The 24,892-nt window shown below is 51.9% G+C and overlaps 1 protein-coding gene across 3 annotated transcripts in view; it reads right to left on the bottom strand.

Annotated features, from left to right (window-relative positions):
* Positions 1-10,663: 10,663 nt before the first annotated feature.
* The window catches only part of HUNK (hormonally up-regulated Neu-associated kinase), a 102,206-nt gene continuing 87,977 nt past the window's right edge, over positions 10,664-24,892 (bottom strand). For all 3 annotated transcript variants that reach the window (XM_045785506.2, XM_045785507.2, XM_045785510.2), the window contains exons 9-11: positions 20,537-20,584; positions 16,585-16,765; positions 10,664-14,181 (exon numbers count right to left, since the gene is read on the bottom strand). In XM_045785506.2, coding sequence (XP_045641462.2) covers positions 13,523-14,181; positions 16,585-16,765; positions 20,537-20,584 — 888 coding nt within the window. In that variant the 3' untranslated portion in view covers positions 10,664-13,522. The remainder of the gene's footprint in view (positions 14,182-16,584; positions 16,766-20,536; positions 20,585-24,892) is intronic.

The following is a 24,892-nucleotide window of genomic DNA, read 5'->3' as shown; positions in this document are numbered from 1 at the left end:
GATAAGATGTCTCAGCTCAATCAGGGAGGCAGGAAAAAAGGGGAGCATCTCTCCTTTCTCTGCATTTTGTTCTATTCAGGCCCTCAAGGAATTGGGTGATGCCCTCTACCCTGGGGAGGGCAATCTACGTACTGTGTCCTCCAATACGGAAACGCTAATCTCATCTGAGAAGGTGCTCAGACACAGGCGGATATAACGTGTAATTGACTAGCACTCCATGGCCAGTCAAGGTGATGGGTGAAACTCATCATGACGGACAGAATAAACATTTTAACACTTTAACTCTGCACCGTGAATATCTGTCCACTGAAGTGGATTTCTGTGTGCCTAAAGAGGTGGCCTGGAGGCCGATAGAAGTCAATGACTAATCTTAAAAGGAATTTGCTCCAACCTGTCTGTGCCTGGCGGCGGCAGGACCCCCCACACCTGGCAGACAGGTCTGGGCCAGAAGGTTGAAGAAGATGTGCGTGTTGCTTCATGCTTGGGTGAAAATGGTTGCAGTTTTAAGAGCAAAGGATCTCAAAGTTTGTATAAAGTAAAACAATGGGCAAGCTAGACATTTGACATATTAAAAAGAAGCATTCGGGGAAGCAGCCAAGAACAGATGACGAAGAAGAGAGGTTTGTGGTTGTCATGGGAGGTTTAAGGAAGGCAAGGGCCGGTTCAGCGATGGAGCACAAAGGAGTGGCCTTGTCACTCACAAGAGCAGTGGAAACGCTGAAAGGTCAGCATGTGGGACAATTAATCGTGAGCAGTGCTGGCTGACGTGTTACATTCACTTGGAAGAGAACTTGACCACCAGAGGAATTTCTGTGAAAACTTGCCAAGGATTCTGAATGATGAACTTAAAACTAAAAAGCCTTGGCGTTTGCTCTGATTGTTCAAGGCGGGGGTGGGGGAGCTTGAAAAAATAAAAAAAGCACACGTTGTTGAGAAAACTAGTAACTTATCACTGAACATGGTGTTTCTATTATGATTCAGAAGCAAAGCCTCAATGTTTGTGGTCGAAAACTTCGACATCCCTAAGACTTAGAAGAAACACCCATTTCAAAAGCAAAAGTGAAGAAAGTACTCATTTGTTTCTTTAACATCAGTGACATTGCTCATGCTCGTAAGAGACTTGACCAGATTTTTTGTATGCAAAAGCCACCCGCGATAGTTAATGCTTTTCCAGGCACGTACTTTGTACCAGGGTGTACGCGGTGTCTTATATTGTATATGTTAACTAAGTAACCTCATTTACCCTATTACCCCCAAATTCCAATTTTGCCGATGGTTCTGGATTTGATGCATCTTCCGTTGCACCGTGCTAAATGGCAGGAGTGGGAAAAGAGCGGCGTTCATGCCGCCCATGTGGGGCTTGTACCGATGGCCCTGGCTAGCCCTTCATCTTTGGAGGATGGAACTCACAGGTACCTTGTGAATGGCCCAGATGTGGGAGGTGAGGAGAGAGTGTGGTCCAGGATGATGTTCAGGTTGGGGCATCAGGGTAGAGTCTGAGATGCCCCTTACTAGGAGAGGGAGCATAGGAGAAACTGGTCTGGGGCGTGAGATTTTTGGTTTTGAATACACTGGGTTAATGTGGGCCTTCCATGGAGCTTGATAAACATACCCAAAACTCCAGAGAATATTCTGTTCCAAAGACAGAGTTGATCTGGATTTTGTGGGGAATCACCGGTCACGTCAAGATTCTATCAACTCCTGAGCACAGCGTTCCCAAATTGAGCACCCCACCCTCAGCTGTCCCTCTGTGAAAATCTACGTCAGGAGGAGACCAGAACTTCTACCTGCTTCTGTGTCTGCCTTCCTTGGGGTGGGCATGCCAGTGACTTCATGTGGTCAGAAGTGGATTCCTCTCCTCTCTGACTCTAAGATGTCACTTCCTAACATGCTCTATTCTGGACATCGTAAGACTTCACAGAGTTGACTCCCCTGTTGTGCCCAAGGCCTCATGTCAAGACCAGATTTGCCCACAGAGTAGGGCCCTTCACCAGTCGGGTGTTGAATAGTATCTCCTCCAAAATTCACATCCCCCTGGAACCTCAGAATGTGACCTGATGTGGAAATAGGAGTTTTGTAGATATAATTAATTTAAGATGGCTCTAAATTCAATGACTGGTATCTTAATATTGGCAGGCCACGTGAAGACACACAGGGAAGAAGGCCACGCAAAGCTGGAGCAGACCTCAAATGAGAATTGGACACTGGAGCCGAAGAATGCCGAGCCCTGCCTGGAACCAGCAAGCTGGAAGAGGTAAGGAAAGATCCTCCCCCTAGAACCTTCAGGGAGAGTGTGGCCCTGGTACACCTTGATTTCAAACTTCCCTTCTCCAGAACCGTGAGGGAATTAACTTCTGTTTGCAGGCACCAAGTCTGCGGTGACTTTTTACAGCAGTCCTGAGAAACAAGTGCAACCAGATCAAAGGGGTGAGAGGACAATACACGGGAAACAAATAATCAAATAAAAAAATGGGCAGAAGATATGAACAGACACTTTTTCAATGAAGACATACAAAAGGCTAACAGACACATGAAAAAATGTTCAAAATCATTAGCCATCAGGGAAATTCAAATCAAAACCACATTGAGATACCACCTTACACCAGTTAGAATGGCAAAAATTGACAAGACAGGAAACAACAAATGTTGGAGAGGATGTGGAGAAAGGGGATCCCTCCTACATTGTTGGTGGGAATGCAAGTTGGTACAGCCACTCTGGAAAACAGTGTGGAGGTCCCTTAAAAAGTTAAAAATTGAGCTACCCTATGATCCAGCCATTGTACTACTGGGTATTTACCCCAAAGATACAGACGTAGTGAAGAGAAGGGCCATATGCACCCCAATGTTCATAGCAGCATTGTCCACAATAGCTAAATTGTGGAAGGAGCCGAGATGCCCTTCAACAGATGACTGGATTAAGAAGATGTGGTCCATATATACAATGGAATATTACTCAGCCATCAGAAAGAACAATTACCCACCATTTGCAGCAACATGGACGGGACTGGAGGAGATTATGCTAAGTGAAATAAGTCAAGCAGAGAAAGACAATAATCATATAGTTTCACTCATTTATGGAACATAAGAAATAGCAGGAAAATCGGTAGGAGAAGGAAGGGAAGAATGAAGGGGGGTAAACAGAAGGGGGAATGAACCATGAGAGACTGTGGACTCTGGGAAACAAACTGAGGGCTTCAGAGGGGAGGGGCGTGGGGGACTGGGATAGGCCGGTGATGGGTATTAAGGAGGGCACGTATTGCATGGTGCACTGGGTGTTATACGCAACTAATGAATCATGGAACACTACAGCAAAAACTAAGGATAGGGTGGCTAACATATCATAAAAAAATTTTTAAAAATGGGGTGAGAAGACATCCTACCACCCTGTGCGATACAGAGCGTACAAATGGACGGTGGCTGGAATGTATAGGACAGCGGAACTCTGACCCACCACCTCCGCAGTCACCAGCACCTGGAGCCAAACCGCAGCCTCAGCCACAATCAGCCCAAATGGTTAGGGCTTCTCAGTGACTCTGGACTTCCCCAGGTTTGCCCCTCCTTCCAACTCAGGACCAATCAGAAAAAGCCAAATATGCTCCCTGAACCAATCCCGCAGGATGCCCCCCCCCTTCTAGTTAGCCTGCTTCGGGCTTCCCCATGACAACAGCCACGCAGCAGGGCCCACCTGAAACCGTCCTTTTCTGCCACTCTAAAGCTCTCCCACTCCTCGGCCCACCGCTGAGTCTCCGTGGAACACGAGTGATGGTTCTAACCCGTTCACTCCAGCAGGCTCTGATAAACTGCCTCTGTTTGTTCTCCTCGGACGGTCTTTGTTATTGCCACACCTGCCATTTGTGGGTGTGCTCGTTTGCTGTGTCAGGCCATAACAAAATATCACAGCCTTGGTGGTTTAGACCACAGAAATTTATTTTCTCCCTGTTCTGGAGGCTGAGGATCAAAGTGCTGGCAGATGTGGGGCTCACTCATGGGCTGGCAGATGGCAGCCTTCTTGCTGTCCTCACCTGGTCTTTCCTCCGTGTTCTTGCGTCCCTGGGATCTCTCTGTGTCATCAAATCTCCCCTTTTTACAAGGATACCATCACATTGAGTTGGGGTCCACCCTCCCAGGCACCTCGTTTTTAACTTAATCACATTTTCAAAGGCCCTATCTCCGAATACATTCATATCCTGCAGTACTGGAGGTTTGGGCCTCAATATATGGACTTCGGGAGAACACAGTTGAGCCCACAAGAGTGGAGAAGGTCAGCTGGAGTGTGACAGAGGTGTGCGAATGCCATCCCATCAGCAGGATGCCTGCTTTGTAAGAATGCATCGTCTGTGTGTAGATTTTAGGTGGCCTGTGCACCATGAGGCTGGAAGCTTGGGCGACAAGACACGAGTGAGGATACCAGGAGTTCAGAGTTGGCATTAGGATACAGAAAGGAGTCTGGGCCTCTGTGTACTGGCCCAGTAAATAACTGTGTGAGCCGAAGAGCTGGGCCACAGAACTGGTCCCACTTCTCACATAGTTGCCTCACATTCTTGCCATCTCTCTCTAAGGTCACCAAAGGGAAGCAATCCAGTGGATGTACGTGCATTTGACAGATGAGGACATGGCTTTGCCACACAACCAAGGTCCATGATTACTCGTTTCCAGGGTGGTGAATGGACTCAGAGAAGGAGGAGGCGGTTCACTGGCCGCCATGTGTGAAGGATGTTGGTACCCAAAGTGCGTGCCTGATTTATTTTCCCTGTCCTTCATTTTTATGTTTAGAAAGTATTTGAGGGCTTATACCCTGAGTTAGAAGAGTATCTCCCTTTTCCGTAAGTGCCTTTCAGCCACCCACTCATCTAAGTCATGTGACTCCTCTTGGCATTATTTTCAATCCTATTCATTCATCATTCCATCCACCCATTCACCACTATCCACCTACCATCCACCACCCACCACCCATCCATCCACTATCTAACATTCACCCACCCATCTATTTACTATCCTTCCAACCACCCATCCATCTACCACCATCCGTCATCCATCCATTCATCCATTCGTCTCCCCATCCACCCACCTATCCATCCATCTACTATCTACCATCCACACACCCATCTATTTACTATCCTTCCAACCACCCATCCATCTACCACCATCCGTCATCCATCCATTCATCCATTCGTCTCCCCATCCACCCACCTATCCATCCACTGCCTACCACCCACCCATCCATCCATCTACTATCTACCATCCACACACCCATCTATTTACTATCCATCCAACCACCATCCATCTACCAGTATCCATATGTCATCCACCCACTCATCCATTCATCTCCCCATCCACCCACCCACCCACCCACCCATCCACCACTATCCATCTATCATCCATCCATCCATCATCTACCCACCCATCCACCCACCTATTCATCCATTAATCCATTCATCTATGTGTTTAGGGCACTGGGTATACATACAAAGATGAGTGAGACAGTGTCCTAGAGCCCTGGAGGACAGAGCAATGTGTTAACAATTATTACAGTCAGTGCTACAACATGTATACCTAGGAGTACTCAAAGGAAGGCAAGACAAATTAAGCTTGGGAAGGTGGACAGAGCACTTGTATGTAGCCTCTCCCTTCAAACACTTCACAAATCAATTTCCTTCTTTCTATTATGATCATCAGCATATCCACTCTGTGGACAAAAAATCTGAAAGGGGAGCAAGTAGACCCAACAACATGACATCCCTAAGCATCCCCAGCCATCCTTTTAACTCTGGGCTCTTTGCCAGGAATAGTGGGGAGAAAACTGACCATGGAGGCAGACTTTGCCACTGACAAATCAGGAGTTCTTCAATGCATCACTTCTCCATTTTGGTGTCAAATACATCATGTAAATCAATGTAAATGAGGGAGGTGGGCTCTGACTTCTACCTTTCAAAATTATTCCCAGGTATCCACAGCAGAGAGGACAAGGAGAGTTGGACTCACAAGGCTCACACTGATTTTGCGTCTGAATACATGACGTTAGTTGTGAGTAAAAAATAATAATAATAAAAAGATTTGAACTAGCAATGAGTTATAAAAACTCTGCTCCACGAAGTTGCTTTGTGCTTATTCTAAGAACCCACATTTCTTGGTGCTCTTTGCGTTCTTGCGTCAAATTCCAGGGGACTGAGCCTAGGGCTGGGTGACCCCCCCCCCCAGGTCCCCGTGATTCTGTGGCTTGGGCCCGAACGTTCTGAAAGTGAGACTGGTTCATGTAATTGAAGTGGTCATGGTGGGAAGGACTCTGAATGGGCTCTTTGGAGCTGATTCAGATGACACGGTTCATCTTTCAGGAAAGGGGACACTTATCCAACCTGCGGTGACACGGCATCATTCAGGCGTGAGTAATGGCGATGATTCGTCTCTGAGGCATCACCCAGCTTCACGTCTGCTCCAGATTTAGACTTGCTCCCTAAGACTTTCAGCAAGCTCTTTCTTTATAAGCCGTAAGAACCCATCTTTGAGAGGCCATTCACAGAGAGAAAGAGGACATGGCTTGAATGGAAAGCGATTTGCATACGGGAGCTATGCTCCCTTCTGTGCAGATGAAGTCAGGGATCAATCTGGGGGGGGGGGCTCCATGGCAGGGGATGAATCTGAGGGGGGGGGGCTCCATGGCAGGGGATGAATCTGAGGGGGGGGCTCCATGGCAGGGGATGAATCTGAGCGGGGGGCTCCATGGCAGGGCACACTCGTGACAGGGACAGCTCTCCCGAAGCACCGCCAGGCCTGCGGATGTAACCGCCAACCCTGGAAATCCACTAAAAGCCATTCAGGGAGGGACAGCAAAGAGCAAGGCCAGAGTCTCTCCCCAGGTCCAAATTCCCTGAGGTTGAATCCTTGGCCCTGACCCTCCGCCGGTTTGTGACCACGAATGAGGACTCCTTCTGAGCACCTACGAGCCCAGACAGCACAAAAGGAGCTCTTTCCTTTTTTACTGGTGGCTCGTTCCTAAAATGAACGCGTGCAGTGTGCGACTGAAATCCTGATCGTGGGAACTGGGCAAACTACTGAATTTCCGCATCAGAGAGAACACGACCATTTACAGGGCTCTCGGGAAGGGAACGGCAGGAGGCCTAAGGGCCCAAGTCTGCGGTGGCCTGTTCTTATGTGCCCACCAGGTAAGAGTTGTTTTCACATGTTTCAAGGGTCGTAAAAATACAAACACAAAACTGCAAACACAAGGAAGAGTATACAACAGACTGCACGGTCGGCTGCTAAGTGTAAGATCTTGACTCCCTGGCCCTTTACAGAAAAGGTTTGTGCATCTCTGGACTAAAGGAAGAAATGTACTTGAACTAACTAGCACAGGGCCTGGCACACGGGGACACTTGGAAAGGTGGGATTTCACTGCAAAAAAAAGGGGGGGGCGCCTGGGTGGCACAGCGGTTAAGCGTCTGCCTTCGGCTCAGGGCGTGATCCCAGCATTGTGGGATCGAGCCCCACGTCAGGCTCCTCCGCTGGGAGCCTGCTTCTTCCTCTCCCACTCCCCCTGCTTGTGTTCCCTTTCTCGCTGGCGGTCTCTATCTCTGTCAAATAAATAAATAAAATATTGAAAAAAAAAAAGGACATTCTGGGAACGATTTAGTTGTAAGAAAATGTAACTGGGATGCAGCATATGAGAGAAAATGTGTCCAATTGTGGGGCATGTATCTATTCCTATCTGGCCTGCCCGCTATGTTGGTCCTCTAGGGCTGCCGTAACAAAGGGCCACAGACTGAGCAGCTTAACTGAACCTTATTTCTCTTTAGTTCTAGAAGCTGGAAGTCCAGGATCAAGGTGTCGGAGGGTTTGGTGTCTCCTGAGGACTCTCTCCTTGGCTTGTGGATGGTTGCCTTCTCCCTGCGTCTCTCATGGTCTTTCCTCTGTCTGGTGTCCCTGTACGGGTCCAGATTTCTTCTTCTTGTAAGGACACCAGTCGGACTGGGCTAGGTCTCACCCTCACGGTGGCCTTATTTTAACTCACCTCTTTAAAGGCTTATCTCCAAAGGCAACCACAGACTGAAGTCCTGGGAGTTAAGGCTCTAATATATGGATTTGGGGGAGTGGGTACAGTTCAGCCCATAACACCCCCCCTTAAATTAAATGAAACATTAATAATTAATAATGCTTATCCCTTTATTTAAAACAAATAATCCGTACATACTAAGAGATGCTGGGAACTATGGGAAAGGCCAGTCTGATTTTAGGGGCCCTTTACGTGGCAGGCATCTTCACCTTCCCTGTGGCAGAAACAGTAACAGTACCCCACATATCTACATGTGCCCCCACATTTCTCAGCCTCTCCCTCACGGGACGGCCGTGGCATGAGTTTCAGCCCTCAAGGGCAGAGTGTTCAAGGACCTCCAGCTCACACTTCCTCAGCTGCAGCAGCCACAGAACCATGTTGAGAGACTGGAGCTCCGGGCGGGAAGCAGCCTGGACCCCTGAGTCACCGCATGGAAGATGGCTGCTCTAGGGGAGGGGGGTGGGGGACTGGGATAGGCCGGTGATGGGTATTAAGGAGGGCACATATTGCATGGTGCACTGGGTGTTATATGCAAATAATGAATCATGGAACACTACATCAAAAACTGGGGATGTACTGTATGGTGACTAATAAAACAAAATAAAAATTATTAAGAAAAAAAAACAGTGAAGATCAACCAATCTAATGCAAAAAAAAAAAAAAAAAAGATGGCTGCTCTGGAGTCCACCAAACTGCATAAAAAATTGTGTGAGAAATAAACCTTTATTGGGCAAGCCACAGAGATTTGGGGTTTGTTACCAGAGCAAAGCCTCATCTATCTAACACACTGGGGTGCCAGAGAGGAAGTGAACACTGACAAAGGGGTCATGGAAGGCACTCTCCTCTCACACCTGCCACGAATTCACGGCCCAACTTTGGGCGAGAAGCCTTGCTCATGACAAAGTCTCGCAGCTTGCCCTTTCTAGCTGGTTCCGGTAACGAGGCCTGTGAAGAATACATTTTTGTTATTCCTGAGGGTGTATTATACCAGCTAAAGACTTTCCTTTCAAAATAGGTAATGGGTCATCTTCTGAGCCACGAACATGTGTAACTAGCTCAGGCCCTGAAGTAGGACCCATTTCTTTCTTCCACCTGAGAATAATGCCGTTTCCTGGCATTGTCTTCTCTGCAATGCGCCATTTTTGGTTTTATACCGCTAAGCTCCAGCTGACCCCTGGGTTTGCTCCACGCCGAGCTACTGCCAGAGCTGGTTGCCCCAAATGCCTCCTTATCCACACACCCGCTCAGACGTACACACACCCATGGAAGGGGATTGCAAAGGTTGAAATACTCCCCACCCTTCCCCCACCCCAGTCTGTTGGTGCCACAGTCATCAGACCTCAGAGAGAACTGTGCGTCGCGAAAACAGGTCTGCAGAAAAGAAGTTCAAATATATACCCCATTCGTCTTTGGAACCAGATGTCTGAAAAGCTCCCCTGACGAAAAAGCCGCCACAAATAATACAGTCATTTACTACTCAGGAAATACGCTCCTTTCATTGAGAAGTGATGACATTAAATTGAACCAGCTCCCAGTACTGCTCTGAATTATTCCGTGCCTGGAGTTCGCGGAGGGTCCCACAAAGAAAACAAGTATAATAACCGAGAGGCTTCCAGGCCCCCCTAAAAATACCAGTCTTGCACTCTTTCTGAATTCGTTTCGTTTTGTGACATGGCTGTTTAGAAAATGTTTTATCGATTTAATCTAGTAAAACCCAACAGCCTTCTAAGAGCTTCGGCAGATAACCAAGAGTTCCAGGGGTTGCTCAGCTCACTTGGAAGATCTGTCGAGAAAGAAAAAGTCTTTCTCTGGTGGTTGGATGGTGGAAAGAGCGTGATGTGTAGAATCGTAAGAAGCTGCATGATTTTGACAATGACCTGAAACTGCAAAGACCCAGGCTATGGAAGGACCTCAGAGATACCCATTGTAACGACTTGATCTGCTGTGGACTTTCCACTCTGTCCACGGCAGCCACGCTGTGATTTCTGTGTGTTCTTGGAGGGAGGAGACCTGCCTCCCAGACCCGCTCTGGGACCAGCTCACTGAGGGACTCTGGGGCATCCTTAAACCATTCAAGGCCCCAGTTTTCTCTTCTTCAAAAAGGTTGGGGTTGAAGCACATCATCTCAGGTCCCTTTCTGTTCTGAAATGTTCTGACCTCCTAGAAGGAAACAGCATCACCAAAACCAGATACTCCTTGTGGCCCCCCAAGCCCATCAAACTTCAGGGAGCTTTGCATGGTGGAAGCTTATTCCCACCACATCCTCGGAGCCACACCGTCCAGGGGGACACGAGGCTCTAAGCAAGGTGGCATATCTATCTATCATCTATCTATCTATCTATCTATCTATCTATCATCTATCTATCTATCTATCATCTATCTATCTATCATCTATCTATCTATCTATCTATGTATCTATCTATCTATCTATCTATGTATGAAAAGCTTTCTGCGAACAGTGATGTGGGAAGTCAGAACTGGGACAATCCAGCCCACCATTCCACCTCATCAGCCTTCGTCCCCCAGCCCTGGGTCATGGAGGTAGTGTTCACAGATGTTATTCTTCATGTGCCATTTGCAGAATCTCCAAGGGATATCCTGAACCCGCTCAAAAAGAAAAAAAAAAAAGATTTGTCTTGAACCGCGTACTGCTGTACATCGGTCAGATAAGAATTATGTCGATCGCACACCTGCCACGAGCAAACTGAAGCAGTGATACGGGACCAGAAGATGCCCACCTGTATCCGGTCAGAGGGGGGCCACAGACTTCATGTAGAAAACAGCCCGCCTGTTGCAACGTACTCAGTGTGTCAAGATTGACCAAATGCAAATAAATGAAGCAGTCAGAGTGAGGGAAAAGTGTATTTCACAGTCATTATAAAAGTACATATATTTAATAATGGTGACATAAATACAGTCCTTACTTACGACCAAACCATACAATTACAGTTGACTCTTCCTCCTGGACTTCACACGGCGATAGGTCAGTCATTTCCATCGTCACTACAGGCTGACCGAGGTCATGGGCACAGACTAATGAGAGACAGTCATGGGTCGCACAGACAACATACTTTGTACTTACCAAAGGGACAGTCAAGTTTCCCATATAAATATAATAAAATAATAAAGAATTTAACATTTCTTCTTTCACTCGGTTTCATAGATTTGTCAGGTGCTCACATACAAAAAATTAAGTTGGCCCCCCCTTTCTTCACTCCCCCCTCACCTCTCACTGGGTCTGGAATAAACCTGAGTTCACAGTTCAAGTTACCAATGGTGACACGGTCAGTCAGTTGTATGACGTCTGCAGCTGCTCCTGGATGGAGGAACAGAACACATGTCCCAATGAGCTAACAGCAATAGAGAAACGCTCGTGTTCTCAAGGGAAGTACAATACAAGAACGAGACATAAAGGGAGAGGAGTTCACAAGGCACAGGGACAGAGCCTGCAAACCTGTAAGAGCGGGACACTTGCAGCCAGCAATCACGTCCAAAAAAAGGTTCCTTCGCTGGTCAGACACTTCATGTCAAATGGAGGGAGGTCTTTTTCAGATGCTTTTCTTCTCTCTCCTTAAAAAAGCTCCATTTTCAATGGAAAGTTCTGGAACCCGGTCTGGAGCCATACAGAGGAATAACACCAACAGCCAGGAGCCTGACTCCTTCCTAACAAGCCCTAGAGCCTGGAGGATCCCATCGAGGCGGGAGGCAGCGGCTCCAGGGTCTTGTCAAGGTCAGCCGAGACTGGGCAGATCTCAGTGGCTTCCAGAGTCAGCCAAATACCCACTCTTTCCTGGCTCAGCTGGAAACGTGTCGAGCAGAAGGAGGTCATGGCGGCTAAATGAGAAAAGATGAAGAACCACCACACGGCTCTCTGGCACGGGCTAGCTGCCAGTGGAAAGGAAGGCAGGCTTCGGACTTCTCCAGGGCTGTCGCCTGGTTCCGACTCCGTGGGCTGAGCGGACTAGCCCTGGGGTGGCCACAGCTGTGGGTTCTGCTCATGCCTGACCAGCCAAGAGCTGAAGACCCCAAGCCACCGTGTGACCTGTCTCCTGAGCTAACCGCTATCCGACCCGTGCGGATTCTTCTTCTATTCCACTTTTGCTCATGACACCGCGGCCCCAGCCAAGCGCCAGGGCCCAGGCCCCATGTGGAGATGGGCCCCAGCAGGCTCCTGCGGGACACGGTCAGACAACACGGAGACCCACAAAACGCGCACGCAGGGATGGCACGGACACAAAACCGGAGACGCATCTTTGGTTCAAGCCTTGGCAAAAGGTGTGAACACAGAACGTGGACTCAAAGCATGTCTGAGGAATGCTGCTGTCCTCAGAGAAGACGTGGTGCTGCGTTCTGAACAGGATCCCGCCACGTGAAGCTACTCACAGCTTACAGCGAACTCGTCCCACCGAAACCACACTTGGTTTCTTGGCAGCTCGAAAACCGCACTGAGCAGAGGTAATGAACGGTGCCTTCCAAATGCATCCACATTCAACCTTAACATCTTCTCTCTTTCTCAATACCCAACTGTAACTATGTCCCATGCCTTCCAGAAGGATCAGGTTGTGTTGGTACGGCGGGAAGAACACAGCGCCCACCGCGATCATGCCCTCCTGCAGGCCACGGGAGGCCACCAGCCACTGAAAACATCACGTGGGAGAGCGCCGATGCCCTCCACGCATAGCCTCTCGTGAAAACGTGAGTTTGGTGGGATCGCTTCTCATCTCCCTACCCAGGTTTTTAAAATCATGTTACTGCAATTTGACATCACCGAAAGAAAAATCATCTTTGGAAAAGAGAAGCCGATGCTTAGCAAGTTTCAACCAAAAATGAAGATGGCAAATGTGTGTCCCCTTTGGCCCTTTCCTTTCACTGGGGTGCCCGCTGTTTGGCTCCGTCTTTGCCTGGCTGCCCCTTCCCACTGGAGGGGGTGCTGCTGTCGGCAGAGGCTGTGGCCCGTCTTCCTCAGAGGCCCCTGAGGCCTGGCAGTTGAGTCAGCGGCTCCCCAGGCTGCAGGGATTCACGCCTACGAGAGGAAGGGGAACCGCCCTGTGACACCACCAGTCCCCATGTGACTGGCCGCCTGCTGAGAAGTCCCAGTCGTGAGAGGCGCACACCGAGTGAGCAAAGATCCCGTAACAGGCTGCAAGGTGAGTGGCCCAGAGGCCGATGCCCTCAGCGGCCCAGCAGAGGGAGGCGGGCAGAGAGGGTGGGTGGCTGGGCGGGCGGAAGGAGGACACGAATGGTGGGGACTGCACCTCTAGCCACCCCTCCGAGTCCATTCCAGCACCTCGGGGTCCCTCCGCAAGCCCGGGTTGGGTCTGTGGGTGTCTGCGGTTCACAGCTGGGACGCGGCAGGGGGAGAGGAGACCCTGAAGGAGGCTCCCACGAGGCCGATTCTTCACACCCTGATGCGTGTGGGGGGCTCTATTCTGCTACTTTCCTCAGAAATACCTAGCATCCTGCCCCTGGCCCAGGTTAGCACTGGCCTTTGACCCCATCGGGCACGTCGAAGGAGAGGCTCACGGGGGCCATGGGCTGCAGCGGGGGCATGCTGGCCTCCAGGGGCCTGTCTGTGGAGGGCTGCAGGCTCTGCTGGCGCTTCCGAAGCATCTGTCCGATGCCCATCATGGGGAACCTGCCGCGGCTCTTCACGCAGTTCGGGCTCCCCAGCGGCTGCGTGGTGCCGTTCCCGGCAGCCGGAGATGGGGCACACATGCCCTCTTCCTTTGGGGGGCTGTTCTTTTCTTCGTGAGCAAAGGAGACCAGAGTGGGATGCAAAGGAGTTTGCAGAGGGGACAGGCTTCCGGGCAGCAGGGCCGGGGAGAGCGTCCGCTCACCGGGATTCCCGCGGGCCAAGCCCCCAGGCGAGCCTAGAATCCTATAGTGATGAGACGGGGACAGCGGTTCGGGGTGGTCCTCACGATCCACGGACTCGAAGGAGCGTACCATATCCAGCACCAGGGGGTCTTCCTTGGGGGGGATGCCAGGGGCGCCGGGGCCCTGCTGAGGGGGCTCCGGTCTCTTGACAATCCTGGGGGTCCTGGGGGGTGGGACGGGGATGAATTCCATGGAAGAAGAAGCCACGCAATTGGAGTCTGACGTTTTGCGGAAAATATTGCGGCAGCCGAAGGAGTCTGCACCCAAGAAAGCAAAGGACATCATGAGGACAGGCACACCATCAGGGCAAGCGGCCCTCCCCTGCCTGCTGCGGCCTCCCGACCAGGACAGACCCTTCCCGGGGAGACCAGAAGGAACCAAGAAGCAAAGGGCCCCAGCGTGCGGCGCTCCCCACAGGGAACCAGATGCTCTTCCCAGGACGGAGGGGACAGCAGGCCAGCGACAGGAGGCCTCCCGTGGTCTGATTTGCCCACGGCACCACCTCAACAGCTGCTCTCCTGGTTGCTTAAAATTCTGGACCCTGCCAATGAGTCTTCGAAGAAGAAAGCTACGTGGCCCAGCAGGACCACCACCCAATGGTCAGAAGCGTACACACCCGGCCCGGCTTGCCGCAGACCGTGACATTGGTCCTCAGACAACCGACGTCGGGAGGAGTGTTTCCCTCGTGACTTTTTTTTTTTAAATTGTGGCCAAAAAAAAAAAAAAACCCCATAAATTTCTCATCTTCACCGGTTTTCGGCGTACAGCTCAGTAGTGTTAAGCACATCCGTGTTACTATGAAACAGAACTCTTCAGGTGGAAGTCTAAAACTCTACCCACTCAACAGCATCCCCCGTTCCCAGCCCCTGGCGCCCCCATCCCACTTGCGGTCTGTGACGCTGACTACGCTAGGTGCCTCCTGAGTGGCACCTCTGGTATTTGTCCTTCTGTGACCGGCTTGTTTCACTGAGCAGAACGTCCTCAAGGCGCATCCGTGTTGTAGCAAGTGTCCGAATTCCTCCCTTTCTAAGGCTCCCTCACGACGCCTGATCGTACCGGAGCCTCAGCCGGTTCTGACGGGGGCGGGGGGCATACTCCTCATCTATCTATTGACGGCAATGAGCCAGTCCCCGTGGTTTCCACCTCAAGCTGGCTCAGCCTGGAATCCAGGTTTGCAGCCGGTGCCAGAAAAGAAAGGGAAAAGCCCCACCAATCTGAAGCGGAGGGAAATAAAGCCAAGTTCTTGCGGAACAAGTTCTGCCTCAGCTTCCCTTTTCTGCCGTCACACCGCATCACCCCCGGCAGAAAGGGCCTGCTCACCAGCCCCCCACCCCGTGAGCATCCTTCTCAGGAGGCAGGAGGCTACACCGGTCAGGAGAGAACGCTCTAGAGCCAGGCGGCCCAACTGGAAATCTGGACTCTGCCACTCACCAGCTCCCTGACTCTGCACGGTTCCCTGTGCCTAGTTCCTCTGCTCTAGAAATGGGGCTGAGCTAAGAGCTTAAAACAGGGTCTGCCACACAGGGAGTGCTCCATGCTAGCAACTGCCTAAGTTCTCACCTAACATGCTCTCAGACGCCAGGGGTAAGGAAACCACGCAAAGAAACAAAGGAGAACCGGCCCAGGCACGGAATGCCCCTCGAGGGTAGCAAAGCTATCCAAAGTATCAGCACGGACCTAGACTTTGTTGGGGACAACCAGGGGACAGTACCGTCAAGGGCCCGGATTCGCTGCTGGCGACAAAGCCAGAATGCAGAAGCACAAAGGGGGGACAAGCAGAGCTCCTCCTGTGAGACCCCCTGCCTTTGGGGAAGCTCAAGAATGAAAGTGAATCGAATGGAATTTTCCTCTCTGGCTGAGAACCAGGTCTCTCTTAGGGGAACAGGCCCACACTGCTCTGCTCAGTGCTGTTCGGGTCTCCCCAACACTTTCCTGCTTCCCTGCTTGCTTTCCACACCGCTCAGTGCGGCCCTGGAGGAGGGAGCCTCGTATTTATCAGTTGCCCGATGCGTCGGACTCTGAAAGAGGTGGACGAGCCCACGTGTGCACCTCATTTAGTCCACACAGTGGCTCCGACAGGTGGGTTTCCTTGCACCAGGAAGGGAATGAATTTGGATCCTCTGAGGGTCAGGAACTTAGCTCACAACAAGCAACAGAGCGGGGTCTGAGCCCCCACCCCCAGCCCAGACTCTATGGACGATGCTCCAGTGCCTCTAGGGGCTCCCTCTTCTGGGCAGGCTCTCACAACACCACGCCCCCGATCCCGGTCCCTGCACCCCAATCTCTGTTCCTCCAATACTGAACACCTGTCCCTGTTCCACAACACTGGGCACCCTGTCTCTACTCCTGCATTCCGATTGCCACTCCTGAAATATTTGGTATCCTGCTCTCTGCTCCCTCCCACAATACCATGGACCCCGTCTCTGCTCCCACAGTACCCTGCATCCCACCCCGGCTGTCTTGAAGCCTGCCTGCACGGGGGGCCAATACCACACGGGCTGGACCTTGACGGTTCTCAGTTTCCCTTGGGTGTGCTCACAGCTCTCCCGCGGGCACAAGAATCGTGTGTGTCCCAGGGGCCCACACAGCCAGCCATGAGGGGGACGCGGTGGCCTGGCAGCTTAAACCAGGGGCGCAGCCGGTAGCCCGAGCTGACCCACCTTTGTCGGGGAAGCCCGACTTGGGGGCCTTGCGGTCCTTCAGCAGAGCTTTCGTGTTTTGAATCTGCGTGATGAGGGAGGCGGAGGGCTGTTTGTGCGAAGGCACGTTCTTGTCCAGCTTCTTGGAAAACGGCCGATGGAGAAAATCTCCTCTTTTTTCTTGTTCTTTGGGCTTTTCATCCTTCGAGTTGGAAGTAAACACATGTTCTCAGACACACACACAAATACACAATGTGACTGCGTTTTGAAGAGTTATCCAAGGAGATGTGAGAAACTCCAGCCCCTCAAAACTCTGCTCTCCGCTGCACGTGGAACAGTGGAAGAGCCAGGGGCCCCCGCGGATGCTCCGGGGAGGCCCCCCTTCCCCTCCTGCGGCCACAGGCCAGCTCCCACCACTCCCTGCTCCCTGCACGGCACTGTTTCGAGGTGTTCCAGCAAGGGCAAGGTCACCCCAAGGAGGTCAGTTGTTCCAGAACACACCATAGGAATGAAGGCAAAGCATATGAGGACTTCTGGAAATCTGTAGTCTTATCTAAAGCAGGGTCCACAGATTCTGCCCACGGGCAGATGAAACACACCCCTTCCATCTCCATGTCTACTTGTCTGTGTTCAGTCAAGCCAAGGAGGAGGAAGCCCTGTGCCATCATCCTGGGCTTTCCTGACCCTTGCGCACCCTTGGGCCCGCACGCCCTCGCGTGTGCGCTAAACACCTACACTACTTAGCCATTTCTGCTCTAAGGCTTGCCCTTCCTGAACTCTATTTATAATCCCTCTGACAGGAGTGAATTTTACTATTTTATGTATCCTCCACCCCATAGCCTCTGGCATAAAGCCAGGCACACAGAGAAGGCTTAATAAATAGTTATTGAAATGTTTAAAAAAAAAAAAGCCAGTGAAAACCGAACTGAATGAAAATCGAGTGCAAGCTTCTGGGAAGGGTGATACCGCTCCGAAGTTCCTTCTCTGGCCCTAAAGAGTGTTTGATGTTTACTGTCTCACAGAGGCAACCGAGTCCCTGACCTCGCCACCAGTGACGGGGAAAAAAAGACACTTTCACATTTTTGCCTGGAACGTTAAGGGCATTTGCAATTCAAGAGAGCTCATCCATTTTTCATGGCTGTTGTTGAAAAGCCTCTTCTCTCCTTGTGCTTATAGGGCCCCTTCTCCAATGAGGATTTTCAAAGCCTTTCCAGAGTGGGGTTCCTTACGCCGGCCAACTGGCGGCTGGGAGAAAACGGGAGGGAAGGAACTGGAAGTGGGGGCGCCACACTGAGCCCGAGGGTCACCGTGAGGGCCACGGTGCCTGAGGGACGCAAGCCCGGGCGGCGTTGGCTGTCCCCGGGGGAGGGTTGGGGCGGGAAGAAAGGAGAAGTGAAGCCCGGAAAGCGGTGTTCTTGCTGCTGCACGCCCTCGGGAAGCCGGGGGCAGGGCCAAGCGGGAGAAAGGTGCACACAGGGGCTGGCGAGGGATGGGGACCAGGCTGTGGTTCCCGGGCCCCAGGGGGGCACCGGGGATGCTACAGAGGAAGGCTTGAGCTCCAAGTCATGATGCAGGATGTTCCCGAGGGGAAAAGGGGGGGCCCTGCTCCAGCCCATCTCGGTCAAGGCCACGGTCCTCCACTACTTCCCTCTCCCTGTTTCTGTGAAACACCAACAGCCCCCTTCTCTAATGCAAAGGGGAGAGAGCTTTCACACGCCCTACATGCCCCAAGCATCAAAGGGCCCATGACAGGCTTGTCCTGAAAAGTCTGGCAAAATTTCCTCCTCGGGGGCCTTTCTTTCTACCTCTGTTTTCACGAGAAAAGTCACCAGTTTCACTGTTTACACGATAAACAGCAAAAAGGCAATCAAATGCACTTCGATGAAACACTGTAAAACAGTATTTGGAAGGAAAGACAAGATTGCAGTCCCCTCCTGTTCAGGACTGTTCTAGAATAATGCGTACAGCTTCCTTTGGGCTGCTCGGGGATCCCTACTCTTTCGAGGGCTGCCGGGCTTCATGGCTTCATCTTGGCTCCTCCCCAACACTCTCTGGCTTCTCAAGAGCCAAAGGGTCAAGATGCAGAGTTTCTGGAGGCCAGCAAAACCCCCTAACTAAATCCATTAGCACTGAGAGGTGTACCAGGCATGAATTTTTTGCAGAAAGAGCCCAACGTTGGCTCTAGGATCTCTCTGGTACCTGACAAAGGGATATTTGGCACCAAACAGAAAGCTGCTTTGGGGTGCTGAAGGATGGAATGAGGACACCTGCTCGGGCCGCCCTGTTGAACTTAACCCCAGGATCCTGCACCCCGGTGTTTTCTCCCAAAGCCCCCAGGACACCCTACTCCAGCCCAAAAGAATGGGTGATTTCACGGTGACCAGTTTCTTAGGGGGATACCAAGATTTCACCACCCAACATCCCCTGCCGGGGATAAACCGCTGGGTCAGTCCGTGTGGAGGGGTGGACAGCCCACACGAGAACCGCCTTTGTGTACCACCAGCCAATCTCCCCCCCCCACCCCCCAGGCACAGGTGACCAAATGCAACTGATCATCCAATTATACCTTTTCATTTGCATGCCCTATTTTCTCCACAAGAGATCTAGGGAACAAGATGCGAAACTGCCTTATGTAACAGAAACAGATCTTCAGAAGGACTCATTATGTTCCCCCTTCGACATGCCCACACCCACTCCCGCGCTCCCCTCCCGGCGATGCTGCTGCCTGCGCGGCCTCATTGGCTTTCTTCTGATTCTCACATGCTCCCCACACCCGCACCCCCCCCAACTGAACTCCCCAAGGCAGATCAGAGAGGGGACCCCATGAAGCCCCAGAAACAAGCCCCCCACAAAACAGCTGCTGGTTTTCTTTAAACCACTTTCTACCCACTGCACAAGTGCGTGGACATTTACAAAACTGGACACTTTGAAAATGTGACCTCATAAAGGACTGCCTACCCAAGACTCTTCTAGTGTCGTGACTGAGAGAAGAGAGGGAGTAGCTAGTGAGTGATGGTGCCCTGTGCTTCTGGAAGGAGCGGCCTGCAGGCCTGACAGCCAGTGGAAGGAGGAAGAGCAGTCCTTGGCCTCTGAGATCTGAGCCCCAGGACTGGTCCCTTGAGACTTGTCCCTGTGACTCCAGCCTCCTGTGTTCCAAAGAGCAGGACCCCCTCCCCTTTCCTCCCCAGCTTTGCTCCTGTGGGTGTAACAGGGTGACCTTCCTCTGGGATGGCCCAGGGGCCCAGCTGTTGCTTGCTGGTTGCTTTGGGAAAGCCACAGAGATCTGATTTTGCCATAGGAAAAACACAACAGAGTTGAGAAAAAGGGGGCTTGGTTCATAAATTAGGCCATGGAAGCTCTGGACTGTTGCAAAGCCCACTTCTCATATAGGTAGAAACAGGAATACAGAGCCAAGTGCATAATTACAACAAGACAACAAAAAATGGTTAACATAGAAAGCACCAGTCTGATCTGAGGGGATACTGATAAACCCACTCACTCGGATTCTGCATTTTCATTCAGGACCGGGATGGGGGTACGTAGAATACAGAGAGCCCTGAGCAAAGACCCACCAACCTCAGGGTCTCATGTGATGGTTAATTTCAAGTGTCGACTTGGGTAGGCCATGGTACCCAGTGTTTGGTCAAACAGCAGTCTAGATGTTGTTGTGAAGGTATGTTTTAAATGTGATTAAATCAGTAGGCTTTGAGTAAAGCAGATGACCCTAAACAATGTGGGTGGGCCTCATGCAATCAGTTGAAGGCAGTAAGAGGAAAAAGGCTGAAGTATCCTGAGGAAGAAGGAATTCTGCTTCCAGAAGGCCTTGGGACTGAGCTGAAACATGCACTTTTCCCTGGGTATCCAAGCATCACACACACACACACACACACACACACACACACACACACACACACTCTCTGTTGGTTTTCCCTAGAGAACTTACTCTAATCCATCATAACCCCCAAGTTCTTACCTGCACAGCATGGAATTCAAGGTCTCTTGTCCAGGTGTCCAGGGAGGCCTATGAAAAGCAATATTTTCAACAATTTAAGAAGTTGTACCTGCTGTTTATTCCCTAAAGTCTATCCCCTACCACTTGCAGCTCTGGCTGAGAAGTATTCGTTTCAATGTTTACACAGAAGCAGCCAACCTCGTAAACCATCACGCAAGTAGGCACAGATGCTCTAATTCATGCACTGGAGAGATTTTCTAGGTGAGTTTTTATTAAAGTCTAAGACAAATGACGGAGGAGTGCTCTAACGGCGAGGAAGCGGTGCCGCCAATGCGTTTTCTCCAAGAGCAAAAACACACACAGAGACAGCACCCAGATCAAGATACAGAACCCAGCTGGCACCCCCATCTGTGTCCTTTCCCAGTCCCCAAAGGTAACCACCATTCTGATTTCCAACAGCACAGATCGTCTGATCTGATTCCAGACTTTATTTTTACAAGTTGCATAGATTTGAAACAAGACGCCAAGGCAACATTTTAGTATTTTCCCTTTAAACTTACAGCCCCTGTGATGGGATGAATTGCATTCTCCCCAAGTTCAAATGTTGGAGTCCTAACCCCCAGGACCTCAGAATGTGACCTTCTTGGAAGACAGGGTCAGGACCAGCCGATCGTGTCATATTTGATGCTTGGGGGAGAGGGGCGTGTGAAAGCACACTCTCCTTTGCCTTTGAGGAGGGGGCCTGCTGGGGAGGTCACTTTTACAGAGGTCATCCAGCCCCCATGCAACAGGACTGGTATTCTCATAAAAGGGGGGAAACTGGACACAGAGACGCACACACAGAGAAGAGCAGGTGAAGAGGCTGGCAGAGATCAGTGGTGCTATAACCCAAGGAACCCCAAAGCCGAGGAACCCAAAGATCCCAGTACCCCCCAGTAGTCAGGAGGCACGGGACAGGTTCTCCCCTCACAGCTCTCAAAGGGACCCCAACCTTGAGCTCGCACTTCTGGCCTCGGGAACCGGGGTACAGTGAATCCCTGCTGTATAACACCCCGTGTGTGATGCTTTGTGACGCCTTGTCACGGCAGCCCCCGCACGCCGCTCCAGGCCCTCTGTCACCCCCTGCACAGCGTCCTTCCCAGGCTGCCCGGTGGCTCTGCACTACAGAGAAGCCCTCCGAGCTCAAGTTTACACTGCTCTGTACGTTAGCACGTTTTAACATACACGGCCTCTGGCTCTGCGCGGCTGTAAGAAGCCAGTTTCAAAATGATGACTGCCCCTCCTCGACCTCCTCCGTCCTCCAGCGCCTCTTTTTTTCTTTCTTTTTTTTTAGGAAGAAAAGTCCCTGCGGCACGTGCTCGAGCGTTCGTAGATGAGACATGTGTCCCACTTTTATAGACATATTTGCCACCTTTTAAAGGAAGAGGAGGAGGAGAAAGAGGTGAAGTCGTACAAGAACAGCCCTGTAGTCCCAAGGGGGATATTTTGTCAACTGAATTCAGCTCCTTTGTCTTCTAGGAGAAAAAGAACTGGGACTGAGAAGAACAAAGAGGCCACGGTCTGTGGGGGGGCAGGGACACGGCCCTGAGCCCCCCCCCCCCGCCCCCAGCCAGCTTGTGGGCGACCTGAAACCCATCCCCCTCCCCACGGCTTCTCCTGGACCAGCCGATGGTGACTGGAAGGAGGTGCACGGAGGCTCCGAGGGGGCTTTACCTAGAAACCCTGGGCCCTTTCAGCTCCTCTAAACACGTTTTCTAACTGGCCCCATTCCACTCTCCGGGCTCCAACAGAGGCGGGTTGGATAATCTAGCAACGGCCTGTAATTTAATTAGTACAAGTATCGCTGCCGTTTGGAGAAAACAAATGGATCATAGAAAATTGAAATGCTCTTTTCCCATTAGCGTTCCTATTTAAACCCTAACCGTTAAATATTTCAACAAATGTTTAAAACACTCGCCATGTGTTTTCAGGCCAAATGAGATAATCATCCGAGAAAAATAATCTGGGTGGGAAAAAAAGGCCGCTTTCAAACAAACAATCGCAGGGGTCAGGTTCGAGGGCAACCAAGGACATGGGCGTCAGCAAGGTGGCTCCGAGGACACTTAGGGCACACACGTTGGGCACGGGGTGCATTGTTACTTGAGTCCCTCGAGAGTCAAATGCAGACCAAGAGGCAAGGGAGCCTCATGGTGAATTCTGCATCTTCTGCACCCCAGCGGAGGTGACAATCCTCAGAGCAAGTGACCAGGACATGTTCCTCCCTGCCCTAGGCCATGGGTACCTGGTAACGACCATGGGACTTGAGTGCTAGGCTGCAGGTGTGTCCCCCACTTCAGTCAAGCTGGGTGTCCACCTGGATCATTCTACCTTCTCCCCTGTGGTCCCAATTCTACCCTGGTCAAGGTCCACTTGATTCTTCCATTTTTTCATTTAGCAAATATTTGCTGAGCGCCTACTGCATGCCACGCATTGTGTAGACTCTAGGGATATGGTGAGGAGCAAAAGGGGCACACTCCCTGCTCTTACAGAACTCACAGTCCAGAGTGGGTGAGAGACGTGAGTCACACACTCCCTGGGCAAACAGAACGTGCAAATGGGACAAGCTCCAGGACACAGAATGGGGTGTGACAGCCTGTGGAGAGATGGGATGCCATGGCAGAGGTCAGAGAATGGCAGGGGTCCAGGAGGAACTGAGGCTGCCTTGGAATCTGAAGACAGAAGATCCCAATCAGCAAAGAGAGGTGAGGGGAACATTCTGGAAGAAGGAACAGGGTGTGCACAGCGCTGGGAGCCAAGAGAGCACAGAAGTCTGAAGGCCCCGTGGGTCTGAGCCCACAGCAAGAAGCAGGGCTGCGTGTGTGGGTCTGGGGGACAAGGCTGGAGAGGCGAGCAGACGCCAGTCTAATCCGTGACGCGTGGGCTTGTCACCGACCCTGCCTTCCAAGTTAAGGAAGCTTTCGAAGGCTTGGAGCAGGGAAGTGACGTGATCCCATCCGAGTGTGGATGGCTTGGCTCTGGCTGGCGGGCAGAGAAGCGAGAGCCAGGCGTTCACGGGGAAGGGGGGCGACCAGTCAGGGCCACGGCCAACAGCCAGGCCAGAGGCGGTGGTGTCTGGCCTGGGGTGCGAGGGTAGAGACGCAGGGCGCGGACGGGGCTGAGAGGTTTAGGAGTCAAGCGGGCAGAGCCTGGTGACAGACTGACTCTGGGGGTGAGGAAAAGGAACTCCTGCGTTTCTGCCCTGTGCTGACGTTGGGGCTGCCATTTGCAGACAGACACTGGGGGTGGGGCGGTTCCAGGGCGCTGGGTTGGGGACACCTTTGCTCAGGAGAAGGTTTAGTAAGCCATCGGCTCGGGGGGGTCTGGCGCTCAGGGGAGGCTGGCCCCTACACCACCTCCCCCCTCCTGCCCTCAGCCTGAAAGCCATGCAGGGGCTTGTGGCTCAGCCCTGGCGCGCCCCCCGCCCCTCAAAAGCTGACCTGCACCCTCATCTTGCCGGTGCTGCAGCCTGTCTCCGAGGAAGGAGGCCTCCAGCCTGCTAAGCCTGCCCACCCCCAGCCATCCCTGGAGCTCCTCCCAACCTCCCCCACCCTCACTCCTCCCAAGCCAGGTAAGCCTCAAGCAGTGGGGGTGGGTGGGGAGGGCACAGCCTCTCCTCCTCACTGCCACAGACGGAGAGGTCATGGTCACTGTCTTCACTTCCCTTCTTCCTCTTCTGAAACCCATGCAATCTCTTTCTGCCCTTGCCACTTCCACAAGCTGGGCTCTGGAAGACTCTCCAGGGCCTAACTAACTGTTCAGCCAACACCACTGACCATGTCACACTTGGCCTCTCCCATGGTCTTCCTGGCCCATCCCCTGCAGCGTCTCCCGCACCTCCCATGGCTCCCTGGCCACCCCTGTCGTCCTTGCTGGCTTCTCTGCCACGGGCGCCTCCTCATCCCCGCCTCCTTCAATCTCGCCGTCCCCTAGGCAGTGCCTAGATGGGACAGCTGTGCCATTCTGTCCTGCCCTGACGCTCAGGGGTGGCCTTCCCGGGGCTTGTCACATTTACACGTGGTGCCTGGCATGATGTTCAGTCACCGCCCCCCTTCACTGCAGCCTTCGCTCAAGAAAAACCCGGGAGAACTGCCCTCCCCAGTGACAGGCCCGGCTCATGCAATAACCAGGATGAAAATCGAGTCCGTAAAGGAAGAGGGAAGCAGGCAGGCCCGTCGGCTTCAAGCAGGGCAGGAGGAAGGCTCCCCTTTGGATGTCTCTTCAAATGAAAACATTCCAGGGGCACATGGCAGAGGCTCCGGAGGGGAAATCAAGCAGATTCCCAGGAAAATCGGTGAGAAGGCAGAGACGCCATATTTGACAAAGTGCCGAAGGCGGGGT

This window comes from Ursus americanus, chromosome 4, assembly GCF_024610735.1.
Source record: "Ursus americanus isolate L20-20 chromosome 4, mUrsAme1.1.p, whole genome shotgun sequence".
Classification (NCBI taxonomy): domain Eukaryota; kingdom Metazoa; phylum Chordata; class Mammalia; order Carnivora; family Ursidae; genus Ursus; species Ursus americanus.
This window is presented reverse-complemented; position numbering and strand designations above follow the sequence as displayed.